This window comes from Seriola aureovittata, chromosome 23, assembly GCF_021018895.1.
Source record: "Seriola aureovittata isolate HTS-2021-v1 ecotype China chromosome 23, ASM2101889v1, whole genome shotgun sequence".
Taxonomy (NCBI): domain Eukaryota; kingdom Metazoa; phylum Chordata; class Actinopteri; order Carangiformes; family Carangidae; genus Seriola; species Seriola aureovittata.
In genome coordinates this window covers 10,812,771-10,826,153 of record NC_079386.1, presented here as the reverse complement: position 1 = coordinate 10,826,153, position 13,383 = coordinate 10,812,771, and the positions used below count along the sequence as shown (strand labels likewise).

The following is a 13,383-nucleotide window of genomic DNA, read 5'->3' as shown; positions in this document are numbered from 1 at the left end:
TTCAACACTGTGACCTGATTTCATAATCTGCTCCAACAGGCTGGATGACGTCACCTCTCACCCTTCAAACGCCCCTGTGCTGGTAAGATACACTTTTATGCCACTGGGTTGAAAGCTGGGGAGAAACGCAGAGGAGGACTTCACTGACGCGGCTCCGGTCATGCCACTTGTACCACGCTGCTGGTTTCTTGTCCTGAACTGGCACCTGGAGTCACATCCAAAGACTACGTGCTGAATGTTGGTTCTCGTCCATCTCTCGGGGTGCATGGCGGTTATCGGTGCCACTTTGGGGCTTCGTGGCCGTTTGACCTTTGAGTGAATGTGCATGTGTGGTGCCAACGAGTCCACTGTGAACCTGATCCTGAGTGGCACTACATATAGATACAATAGTGAGATCTGACAGAAGAGGAGCAGGCTGGACAGAGAGAAGAGCACTTGCATTATTAGAACATTGGTGCAAATGGTTTAGTGAATCTGATGCTGTGAGAAATTTAATATTTTCTCGTAGTGTGCAAGAGGCTGCATGTGTGCGTGTGTTTTTTGTGTCTTTTGGATACACTTGACTGCAGGCATATGGCAAAGATCTTCATACATAAGAGTGAACTTTCTTCCTGTCTATCTGTGATTTTGATGGCTGATCATATTTCAAAGCCAGTCCACAGATCCATTTAGTTGCCCTTCTTTTTTGTTTGAGCGTGGTAGTCTTTCTGCATGGTTTCCTCTGTTCATCGTAATTCAGTCATAAGGTGTTTTGCTGTGTGGAGCCAGACTGAGTCGTATGCTGCGCACACGATTTTCCCAAGGAGCCGTGAGAAGGCTGAAACATATAGCCTGAGCTACATGCTGGATCTAGTGCCAGTCCATGTGAAATGTGAACTTGGTCTCAGTGGGCCTGTATTATTTGAAGCATCATTTATATATTGTCAGGCCAGCACAGACAATTGTTTAACATTTTTTAAAGTCTTGTATATACTGTATATATTACAGTTTTAATTAATGTAAGAAAGACACTTTCATTTATTATTTGTCAGTAATAATAAAATGTTTCCCCTATGGACTAAATGTGCTTCTCCTACACAGTTTATTCCACCTCTCTACTGTGTCAGGTCACATAATGTTGCCTTATCTTTTGATACGTCTGGAAATGAGAAACTTTTCCCACCACATAAAAAAAAACGTATAACTTAATAAAGTATATGTACATAGCATCTAAAACCCTCATCACTGATATTTGTTTCAAAGGTTTGTGAACATAAGAATTCCTCATTTTTCTCTCAGCAAACAACTGAAGTCATGTGGCATTTTGGTACAAATGTCGCCTCGCACGCGCCGACGTTGACCTTACAGTGCAACACCTGCTGTCCATCACGCAACTCCATTTACTGTAACATGATTTTGAACCAGCTGACCTCACCGACCACATGCGCGCGCACACATGTGCAAACACACACACACACACATACATAGGCAGGTCATGACAAGGAGGAACAGTATTTACACAGGCTCTTTTGCTACATCACTTGGGTGAGTAATAAAGGGCAGTCACATGGTGTGTGTGTGTTTGTGTGTATGTGTGTGTGTGTGTGTGTGTGTGTGTGTGTATATATGTGTGTGTGGTGGTGTGACTTTTTGTTTCAGATAACAGTAAAACATGCACTAGTTTCCACTTTGGTGACAACACAGGTGACTTTTTGCTCTGTGAAACGGCTCAACATTGGTTTCTGGTTAAAAATGTTCTGCATGGTTGTGAGTGTGAGCGTATTTATACCATCTCTGTCTTGTGGTTCAATCATTGCTCTTGGCTCCATCTGTGTGAATCGATGTGATACCTTTTGTAAATGTAATATTATCTCTGTCTGTTCCTAGTTGCGTACATGAACCCTTAAACTATGCTGGTTGGGGCTCTACACCACTGTTCTGATGGAGTAATGTTTCTCTGCATTTAGTCAGAGTCACACACATACACATGACTGCGCTTGAGGCCCCTGGCTTTGGATGAGGGGTGTCAGGTTCTCCCACTCTTTCTCAATGTGCGAATGAGGGCAGCAAAAGGAAAAGGCAAAGGGGCTGAGGAGAGAGTGGTGTGAGGTGGGGGGTGTGTCTGCAAGGGCCGGGCTTAGATCTTTTTATTGAGAGATCTAGAGCAGATATTTTTCCACTGAGCTCTTTGGCAGATATGTACTTTTCCCGCCCAGTGCAACCCTCCCACAACACACCCCCTAATCTCCGCCTCGGACGGCCCCAAACTTTCCCTAACCACGCCTACACCGCCAACTCAGGTGGCACAGCTCAAATTTAGGGTCCACCTGTTGCCTGCTGGAAGTGGATTTAGCTTTGTTGTGTGCAACAGAGGGGGGAGGGGGGGTTTGTGGAACAGGGTGAGCTTTGGTGTGTGACCTCTTTGGCATGTGATCTGAAATAGAAAGGGATTTATGGTTGTTGGGAAGACAGACAATGGCAACCAGGACGTCAAAGACGAGCCCCTCTTTGCCGCCCCTGAGAAATGTCGAGTCACGGCTGGTTGGACTCTGACTTGGGTTCGTCTAAGGTCCAGCACATATTTTACTTTAATGGGTGATGCTTCAGAGATTTGTGGGTCCAAAAATCTGATTAGTAAACTGTAATTGTAAATCCTGCAACCTATGAGGGAGAAAAAGTTGGATGCATCTCGTCTTTGTACATGAGGTTCTTTTTGAGTTCTGGTCTGTCAGTCTGCCTCTGTTGTGTATCCAGACTACAGTTTATAATTCTTTAAAAGACCAGTCCACCTTATGTAACATGGTTTATAAAACTGGGCCCTGAGACCAAATTTGGCCTTCAGCAAAGCCCATGAGCTCCAGTCCTTGATGAATAATTGTTGATTTAACCAGGAATCTTAAAATGTAATCACATCCCTCATCTCACTTCTATCCTTCATCTCTTGAGCACCATAAGAACAGCCAGAACACCATGTCTGTTAGATCCCACCAGTCTTCTCTTGGTCTTCTTCCTGTACACATGCTCTGCATCTTCAGCCAATGGTAGTTAAGGTCAGGAGAGCGTCCTCTGTCGCTCACGAGCCCACGGGGCCTCTCTTGAGTAGCAACCTTACCCATACACCCCCCACCGACCACCCCGCCCTTCCTCCTCACCTCTTGTCCCCACCCTTCCCTCTGAATACGGAGAGAGGTGTGCACGTGGGTGTGCGGGTGTCACTCTATTCCCAGCTGGACGGACACAACACAAGAAGGGAGGACATCCCGCAGGACAGGACGCACAAGTCTGGGCTTCCCTTTTGGATTTTACTTTTCCACGCGCTTCTGGCGATAAAGGGCTCTAGGTTAAAGTCGGGGGTTGTTGTCCTGCTGGCGGAGTTTCACTTGTCTCCATTTGGCATCAGACGCGTCTGTGTCCGACCGCCACTTGGTGTCTGGAGCTGCTGAAGTCATGCCGGCCGGGTTTCATCAACTCGGAGGGGAGGTAAGTTTTTCTAGTGAGCTTCCCAGAGTTCATAAATGCGGTTACGTTTCTTTTTGACTCACAAAAGTTACGTGACTAGTTGTGTGCTGTACGAAATTTTGCGTATTTTCATTTGGAGAGGTTTTACGCACGGGTTTATCTCCGTATTTGCGCAAAAACTGTGCGTGAACTGGTAGGCTTCGTTGTGCCAAATTGCAGTGTGTCTCGTACAATCCAATAAATAAGCAAGATCTAACTGACTGTTCTGGCAAAAAGTAATCTCAAAATAAAAATGATATAATATTACATTAACTGACACGAGTCTTTCTTATTTCTCCCAGCTTTAAAATAGCTGGTGTGGCCTCTGCGTTGGAAACATGTAAAGCAATGGCCTCTATTGTAATTTACCTAAAGTCTAAGATAATGAAAAATTAAGAACATTATGAATCTATAAATACCATCTCCTTGCAACAACTAATACAGTATGAGTCAGTCTCAACAGGAAGAACTAACATCATGACCGGGCTCTTGCCCTTATTTAGTTCTGAGTATGACCTTGACCAGGAAAATATCTCAGTTTACAGGTCAGAGCTCAGTATTGTGGGTTTTTAAGGCCACCCAGTTTGACTGGTTCCTTCACCACCCTCATAAACAATGCCCGTGTTGTATGCTCCCATCCAGCTCTCTTTGAAGAATCAATTCTTGGTTAGACGGATACAGGGGTCAGTTTTTATTAAGTGTGATGTTCTTTTGATTCATGATGGCTTAATCTCTTTTTGGACGGTTATCTGTGACGCCATCAAGACAACAGTTTCTCAAGCTGCTCCACTGCTGATAAAATGGTCACAGACTGAGTGAGAGTCACACAGTCTGTGTCCGTGAAAGGTTGATGTTCCAGTGGGAACTTCTATTAGCTCAGAGGTTTCAATGGAAAATGAATCCCTTAAGCATGGAAACTCAAATAGAGGAAAAAAGGGTACTCAACTGTACAAGAGGATAAGTTAATGATAAAATGCTACTTGTGTTTTGGCGTTGTCCTTCTATTAGAGTCGTTATATTTATTAACCAGGCTCTTAAATGCAAACACAGATTCATACCTGATACGTGAAAAATAAATGAGTAACTGCACATTTAGCTGTGAGGAAGTTTTAATGAAACACAGTTGGTATGAAGTGTTAATAGAGCATAACTGGCTGCTTCTAATGTTTGTTTTTTTTTTTACCTTTCTGCAAGGACACGTGCACACAGGCAAACACACACCCTTTTGTTTTGGTTCATGAATACTAAACAGCATTTATCTACAGACTCAACACAGCAAGGTCAAAGAAGAGTGTTACTGACACACACTAGCTCACACCAGCTTTGCAAGAATGATCCACAGAATAGAATAGAAAACCACACAGTAGAATGGGAAGGTGAATTTTGGCCACTCAAACCCAGGACCAAACTTTAAAAATGTTGTTTTGTTGTTGTGAGGTGAGTCCATCAAAACGTCAGCCTTTCAGAAAGCATTGCTGTTACCGTGATGGGAATGTATTTTTTGAACTGAAGTCCTCCAAAAGTTGATAAAATCACCATAAAAAAATCACCAGGCTTTTCTGTCGTAGATAAAAAGTCTCATCTGCTGCTTATGAAATGGCTCTTTGAGATTTTAACACACTTCGCAGGAGGGGAAGACTTCCTCTCTCCAAGGTCGTCTCGTCTGTCACCGTGGAGACAGGTGCCCGGGGCGTGATGGGAAACTGGGGGGAAGCTAAAGTTCAGGCATCAACAGTAAAGTAGCCTGTGAAGTCATGGACAGCGCTGAATAGATTGTCTCTCATCAGCATCACAGTTATATTTAGTTGATGTTAGTGGAGCAGGGCTATGAGTGTGTGTGTGCATTGAAACCAATCCCAGTTGTCCACTTAAGCTCTCTTATTATTTGACATTATTAACTTATCCTCTCAGTATTACTCACCATTCTGAAAATAAATAGGTTGAAATGTTTTGTTTACGTCTTTAAATGTGTTTGTTTGCGTGTGTGTTTTATTCCAGACAGTGACAGGAACCCTTGCTCTCTCAGTCTTCACTGCTGTGCTGGGATCTCTGGAGTTTGGATACAACATCGGCGTCATCAATTCACCTCAGAAGGTTCAAACCGAGCACTGACGTTCAAAAATAACAAATAACATCCCAAGATAATTTCTGTTTCTCAATATTCCCTCATTTTACAACAGCGTGTGTTTGATGCTAACAACATCCCCACCACGCTGCCTCGAGGAAAAACTGTGACTGAGATAAATGCAGGAGGAGTAAGATGAACGTTTAATCTTTAAGAGTGGAGGACTGTAAAAGCCGGGTGGTGCATCCGAGTAAAGCAAAGAGAGGAGATGTCCGTCTGTCCGGCTCATGAAGAGAGGGGTCTTAAGTGATTCGTTCCCTGCCGTCTGTTGCTGTATGCACACACACGGTGTCACTGTCTGTGTATTTGAAGTATGAAGTCACGTTCAAATGAGATAAATGTACTTGAGCCAAGTCCAGGTGACTTGGCCGCTGGTATTCAGGCATCTGCTGATGTCTTCCCTTGACCCTCGACTGCAAACTCCACTCATCTGACGTATCCGCAGAGACACCAAAACCAGAATAGACGTGGATCTAACATGTTTTAATGTGTGTGCTGCATTTCGACAAGCTTTTATTAGATGATCTTAATATACATAATAAATTGTACAGGAAATTCTTGATTTAATGCCTGTTACTGATAGATTTTGCATTATGCATTGTGCATCCTCCATATGGATTTTTCTTTGTTAGTATCCACTTTGCTGTGTTAATAAAGCACTTACATTTTTATGAATGTAGCTCCTGCTCAGATGCCAACATTAAAAGCCCGGTCAGTTTCTATGTGTGTGCATAAGAGTGTGTAAGTAAATCTTCCTCTCTTAAAAAAAAAAGGTTAATTAATTTCCTCTTTGCTCCTTGAAGTTATCTTTTATTATATATTTAGTGTGCTTAAACAAAATATATTTACTAAATGATTTTTACTTCAGTTCAGTTCAATTCAATTCAATACAACTTCTTTTGTGTACGCAGCAGCTCGACGCCCGGATCAACTCAAAGCTTGAAACATTTGAAGGCTATGAGCTTTTATGTGGAATTTTTTTAAATACATGAATAAAAAACTTTATCTATAACATAAATCATGTAATTGGATACACACAGTAATGTAATGTAATATATATTTAGGAAAGAAAAGCTGTGAGAAGGAGACAGCAGAGGGGATAAAGGACTGTAACAAACCCTGCAGGGCACCTTAGATATTCAAACAGACGACATGCTTCAAACTCCAAACCCCAGCTTACCTGTTTTTTTATGGAAATTGTTTTGTTCCTGCAACAGATCCCTTACCGGGACAACCTGCTGTTGGAAAATTCTCAGTATTAATTCATTAATTCATTTTCCACCTTTGCGTCCCTGTACAGATCATTGAGGAGGACTATAACGCTACATGGGTGCACCGGTATGGAGAGCCCATCCCCACAGGGACCCTCACCTCCCTCTGGTCCCTGTCTGTGGCCATCTTCCCCATTGGGGGCATGCTCTCCTCCTTCTGCGTGGGTTTCGTCTCTGAGTGGTTGGGCAGGTAGGGAAACAGGATGTCACATCGCTCTAATTTCGGTCTTTCTTGTAGAAGTGAAAGTTTTTCTTGTGTCTTGCTACATGAACCCGAGCTCATGAAAACCTTTGAAAATATTTCATATAGTCCTGACAGTCAACCATGTCAAATTACGTGGGGATTCATCAAAAATGTACGTTATACTTACACAATGCTAAAGCTAAAAATAAAAAACAAAAACGAAAAATTGCCACTGACACTGGACCATATTTCCTGAATGCCGAATTCATCCTGAGTACAGTTTGTGTTGGACAATAAAATAAAGTAAAACATTTCAGGGGGTAACTCTATGAGTATCATACACCTCTGCGTGGATCCAAAATGGATCCCATCCTGGTCATTCACGATGTTCCACTTCGACCCAGTTTCCCGCTGTAACTGGAGCTGGGATGCAAACTGGACTGGAGCCTACATCTTCCACTGACTGAAAGGGGATCTTAACAGAGCTGACAGTCCTGGGTCAGGAGGGGTGTGTGTGTGTGTGTGTGTGTGTGTGTGTGTGTGTGTGTGTGTGTGTGTGTGTGTGTGTGTGTGAGAACCCTAACCCATTCAGCTTGAGTGCACTCAGGACAAGGTCTTCCTTAATAAAAAAAGAAGCAGCAGCAGCAGCAGGGGTCACCCGGTGGCACGACGATGGCAACTGCTCTGACCTCCGAGGTCAAAGTGCTTTAGATGTAACTGTATCTCGTGTGAACACGGACGTCTCCTTTAACACCAGGTCTTATTGTTTGGTGAATGAGACGAGAACAGGAGGAGCGCTGAGCGTTTACCATTTATAGTAAAAACCTGTTTTCTCGGTTGTTTCTTCACTTGAATGTTTGAGCTTGACGGTGTAGAATGATGTCACATCACAACTAGAAACCAATCGTGGTCCAGTTTGTAACTTACATAAGAGTGATGTGGAAACTTGACACCTCCAGTGCACATACGCTGAGAATGGAAAAGGCAAGAGGAGACATCTTGTGTCCAGCAGTTAAACCTTTGAAGTGATCAGTGTATATTAACACGTTCTGGATTTTATGTCTTAAAACATGTCTGGGGGGGGGGGGGGTCTTTACTATCTCGATGTTGATTGTTTAGCCTTTTAATAAAGGTCCCTCTGTCACTGCTGCTCTAGCCATTGTTCTGGACAACTCTTTGTCATGACTTGAGAAGATAAAGATCTAAAAATATCTTCAAAAAATGGATTGATGACAAAACAGCTCGATGGGAGCCCTGACTGACTTCTCTCTGCATCCACTTGTCAAAGCCGCCTGCACCTCTGACATCATCTGGCTTTTCTTTTTTTTTTTACAGAAACTACTTGTAGATTCAGTCAGGCATCAGGTGACTAACTGAAGCCTTCAGTGTTTTTGTGTGAAACTGCCCCCTGGAGGCTAAAGTAAAGTATCACTAGCTTTCCATGTGGAGGCAGAAGGACACAGCGATTACATGGACAAAAGAGGAATGTCCAGTGGAATCTATGAAACCAGTAAAATCTTTTTCTCGTGGTGTTCATACATTGTATTCAATGTCTACTTCTTCACCCACCACTACACTGTATCTTTATATCTAATTACAGACTATCAACCAAGCTGCCCTATGCATAATGTTCATCATCCTGATGGAAAAATGTCTGTTTTAATTGTTCTATATACATTTTTTTGGACAAACATCGTGACCTGGAAGGTTTAGGTTCCAGTCTGTAAATGTACCGACTTAAGTTATCAACAATCATTTGTAAACAGACAATAATAGTTATTTTTAAGAACGTATTTTAACTTTTGATAGCAAAATCTGTCAAATGCTCAAAGAAGTTAATTTACTATTAACAGTGGTTGAGTTAATGTTAATCTTCTGGATGACACATTAAGACTTTTGTTTCAAATGTAACACCAACTCTGACCCATGGATGTCATCAAAAAAAACCCTCACTGATAATGGTAATGACAGAGGTCAGATTTAAATCATATTTGATGGGATTCAGAGTCAGGATTAAGAAGCATAATTCCAAATATATGTATCTGTGTTTCTCCAGGAGGAAAGCCATGCTCATAAACAATCTGCTGGCCTTCATTGGTGGAAGTATGATGGGTTTGTCCAAGCTCTGTCGCTCCTTTGAAATGATGATCTTCGGACGTTTTATCATTGGTGCCTTCTGTGGTGAGCAGTCCGCTTCTCCGTTCTTTGTGTATTTGTCTGACAAATTTAAAATCACAGGAAAGTATTTCAAAGTTAGACCATGCTCCTGTTTAATATAGAGTTTATCTGACTCTGATAAACTCGTCTGTTGTCCGACTTTTCTTCTCTGCAGGGTTGGCGTCAGGCTTGACACCAATGTATGTGGGTGAAATCGCTCCCACGAGTCTGCGAGGGGCTCTGGGCACGCTGCACCAACTGGCCATAGTCACTGGCATTCTCATTGCACAGGTACGACCGCACACTGTGATGCTGATGGTTTACAGATCTTTCTGAACCGTCCTATTTTCTGTCTCCCCATGTTCCATTGTGTCAACAGGGATAAGTATAAATCTACCTTTTAAATTCTTAAGCTCTCACATCGTGTTCCTCTCCCTGTGCAGATTCTCAGTCTGGAGTCGTTACTGGGCAGTGAGGACTTGTGGCCTGTCCTGATGGGTTTAACCGTCGTACCAACTGTACTTCAGATGGCACTTCTTCCCTTCTGCCCCGAGAGCCCCCGATTCCTCTACATCGTCCGCTGCCAGGAGCACCACGCCAAGAGCGGTGAGCAGGCCCGAGACATCTTTAAGGTCTTGATCTTGTCTTTGAATGAGCTTTACATTTACAACAATGGTTGGACTTCACTACTCTAGCTAATCACTTACAGTACATTACCCAGCTATCTGTCGACCTACTTAAGCACTGTTGGGTCACCTTATATAACGTTTATGGGGCTAAATGTACAAGAACAACTGTCTGTATATGTAGGATTTTAAGTCCACCCTCCATAACAAATTAGAGACTCTGTGGGTTCCAAGTTGAATTTTCCTTGAAGACGTGGTGGCCAAAATGTCCTCTCTCCCCGACCATTCACACTTCTCGACTCTCACTCCTTACATGCCTCCTTTGTGCAGGCCTGAGGAGGTTAACGGGCAGGCAGGAGGTGGGCGACATGCTGGCAGAAATGAAAGAGGAGAAGAGGAGGATGGACATGGAGAGGAAGGTGTCCATCCTGGAGCTCTTTCGCTCTCCACTCTACCGCCAGCCCACCATCATCTCCATCTTGCTGCAGCTCTCCCAGCAGCTGTCTGGGATCAACGCAGTGAGTTGGGGTTGCTTTAAACACTGATTTAGTTATTGTGAGTGATCCACAGCTAGACAATTACTTTATTAGTTACAATTCAAGGTCCCCAAAAGGAAAGTCTCTTAAAAAAACAGGAATCAGTGCACTATAATATTGACTTAATTGATCTAATCTTGTTTACCCTCTGGCAGATTTTCTACTACTCCACTGATATCTTCAGGAAAGCAGGAGTGCAGAGTGCAGACTATGCCACCATAGGAGCTGGTTTGGTAAACTGTGCCTTCACTGTGGTCTCAGTGAGTAATCACACCACCGTGCCTTCACCTTTGCCTTTTTGATGTGCTCCCTCTTTCTTAATACACAAGAATTCAATTTTAAGCATTAGATCTATTTTGAATTTAGTACAATAAACATTACAATCCTGCCATGAACCAAAGTGGGTCTCTATTACTGTTTAACATTGTTATCAAAGAGTAAATAAGATAGCAGAGGAGGCTGGCCACTGTTTTTTCCCGTGCCTGCCTCTCAAACATTCCTGACTACAAACAGGACAAGCTAGGTTTGGCAAGTCAAGATGTTTCAATGTCATTAAATGGGTCAATGAATTTGGATAGTTGAATACCTCAACAGCTGGTGGAAAGATTAATATGAAATTTGGTACAAACGTTCATGTCCTCCTCAACTGTAATCTGCTGTAACAACTTTGATGATGCCCTGATTCTTCATCCAGCACCATCATCAGGTCAAACGGTTAATTTGTCCAATACTTTGGTGGCTCTGTTCCACCATTTCTTCTTATTAACAGCTCTTCCTAGTAGAGAGGATGGGTCGACGGACACTCCACATGCTAGGACTGGGAGGAATGTGCATCTGTGCCATCATCATGACGATTGCTCTTGTTTTACTGGTCAGTCTCCCAAAGATGCAGGTGCCTTGTACTGTACTGTTGCGGATCTCCACAAACCTCTGAACCTCGTCTTCTTCCACCTGACAGGACAGTGTTCCTTCGATGAGCTACGTCAGCATGCTGTCAATCTTTGGGTTTGTCGCCTTCTTCGAGGTGGGTCCAGGTCCCATCCCCTGGTTCTTTGTAGCCGAGTTGTTCTCTCAGGGTCCGAGGCCGGCTGCGATGGCTGTGGCCGGCTTTTCCAACTGGACTGCCAACTTCATCATCGGCATGTGCTTCCCATATATTAATGTGAGTATTTTTTACTTTAAACAGATGATATGGATTTCCTCAAAAACTACTGATGATGTCCAAGGTTTACTCCTTCTCATGTAATTTAATCTGGATTTCCTCCCGTTCTTACCCAGAAACTTTGTGGGGCATACAGCTTCCTGATCTTCGCAGCACTCCTCCTCTTCTTCATCATCTTCACATTCTTCCGAGTGCCAGAGACACGGGGGAAGACCTTCGACCAGATTACAGCAAACTTCCACGAGCACTCGGCGGGAGGAATGATGGATATGGGCATGGACATGGACATGGACATGGACAAGCCCAGCACTGAGCTGGATTACTTGGGGGAAGAAAGTATCAATTGAAAAGTCCCTGCTTGATGAGAGATTGAACTGAGAACAGCCTGGGATGAACTGTGTATATGGGCCTGACGCCAAAATTTTTATTGACATGTATATTGAGGTCGATTGTTATATTCATAGATTGTGGTGCCAAAGCAGTGTTAAAGGTGTGTGACAATTTGGGTGTTTTGGACTTGTCCTATGCTGGTGCCACTGCAATCCAAGGTAAATAGTTAAGAATTCTTTCCTTGACAGAGTCTGAAAACCTACAGAGTAAAAGCTGAAGATGTAAGTTCAAGGAATATGATGCACATAAGGAGAAGGTGTCTGGACTGTTGAGGCATTGACTGCCAGTGTGGTAGGATTTTATGCAATGCACTCAGTTGCAATATTGTCAGAGGTGGAGAGAGGGGAGGATTTCCTGCACTTTATCTACAAAGACATCCAAAGTTTTCGGAGCTAGGTTAAAAAACCAGAATATACAGCCACAGGGTTGAGTATACTTGCATATGTTGTACTAAAGCTGGGAACACACTGGAGTGTGTGAGACATTGGTTTCAGATTTCTGTCATTAGTAAAATTCACCTACAAGATCATGTTCTGATTTATAAATGAGATGTTAGTGGCTGTCAATGGTTTGAAACTCATCTGGAAGGAACAAGGTTTAGACCCTAAGTGTGCAGGATTATTTTAGTTGTGTTTAGATGTTTGGCTTCTTTTGTAAATGAAAAAAAAAAAGGTTTGTTGAAAAGCATTTTTATATTCCTTTAAGTATCTGAAAAATACAATTTCAGTACCTATAATCTCAAGGTTTTGAACATGACTAGACAAACTTCTGATACACAGCCCTAGCTCCAATGATATTATGCCAACTGTCCAATGTGACCCATTAATTCACCCTGACGATCTCTTGGATAAAAAAAACAAAAAACAAAACAAAACAAAAAAAAAAAAAACAGGCTCAAAGTCTTCATTGTCTAACTGGGGTTTCAATCGTGAGGTGCATTCCCAGCTTACGCTAAGGCAAAGTGCCAACACAAAGTATTTTTTTGATCTTGTGAAACTCGTTGCACATGTAGAAATGCTACTTTTAAAAAGAAACAATATTTATCTATTTTAGTACTTCATCTGTACATATAGTGTGTCGTTTGGTTGTTGATACAGTTTTAAGGGTGTGAGGGTCTAAAAGCTTCAATTCTTTATGCACTCCAGTTGGTGTTTAGTTTTGTAAACAGAAGCCTCAGACTAGAGCAAGATGTGCAATTTAAAAGGTTCTGTAAAGAGATCTTGTAGATTCATTTTGTATCACACAAGCATCATGTTTGTATTTTTCCTGCATCTGTCATGTGTGCTGTTTGCCGTCTTCTTTTAATGGTGTGTATCACTACCTTCTGAAGAAAATTTGTAATGAGATTGTTCAGAGAGGACCTGTAATTTGTACAGAGAGAATATTGATGCTGTGGTCATGTTGTGACTAAAGGATGCAAGTACTGTAAATAATGTTACTGAAAACACTTCCATT

The 13,383-nt window shown here is 42.6% G+C and overlaps 1 protein-coding gene across 1 annotated transcript; it reads left to right on the top strand.

The window, feature by feature from the left end:
* Positions 1–2,967: 2,967 nt before the first annotated feature.
* On the top strand, positions 2,968–12,965 carry LOC130164478 (solute carrier family 2, facilitated glucose transporter member 4-like). Its single transcript, XM_056369241.1, has 11 exons — positions 2,968–3,459; positions 5,476–5,571; positions 6,903–7,063; positions 9,114–9,238; positions 9,390–9,505; positions 9,658–9,820; positions 10,171–10,358; positions 10,532–10,636; positions 11,146–11,247; positions 11,335–11,538; positions 11,655–12,965. Exons 1-11 carry the CDS (start codon positions 3,427–3,429, stop codon positions 11,883–11,885), a joined length of 1,524 nt encoding a protein of 507 aa, XP_056225216.1. The 5' UTR covers positions 2,968–3,426; the 3' UTR covers positions 11,886–12,965.
* The last annotated feature ends 418 nt before the right edge of the window (positions 12,966–13,383 follow it).

Excerpts from the sequence above, each read along its gene's own strand:
- LOC130164478 (XM_056369241.1), top strand. The coding sequence starts at position 3,427 with ATGCCGGCCGGGTTTCATCAACTCGGAGGGGAG. Across the intron at positions 9,239-9,389 it reads TATCATTGGTGCCTTCTGTG|GGTTGGCGTCAGGCTTGACA; the intron begins GTGAGCAGTCCG and ends TCTTCTCTGCAG. Across the intron at positions 11,248-11,334 it reads CGATTGCTCTTGTTTTACTG|GACAGTGTTCCTTCGATGAG; the intron begins GTCAGTCTCCCA and ends TCCACCTGACAG.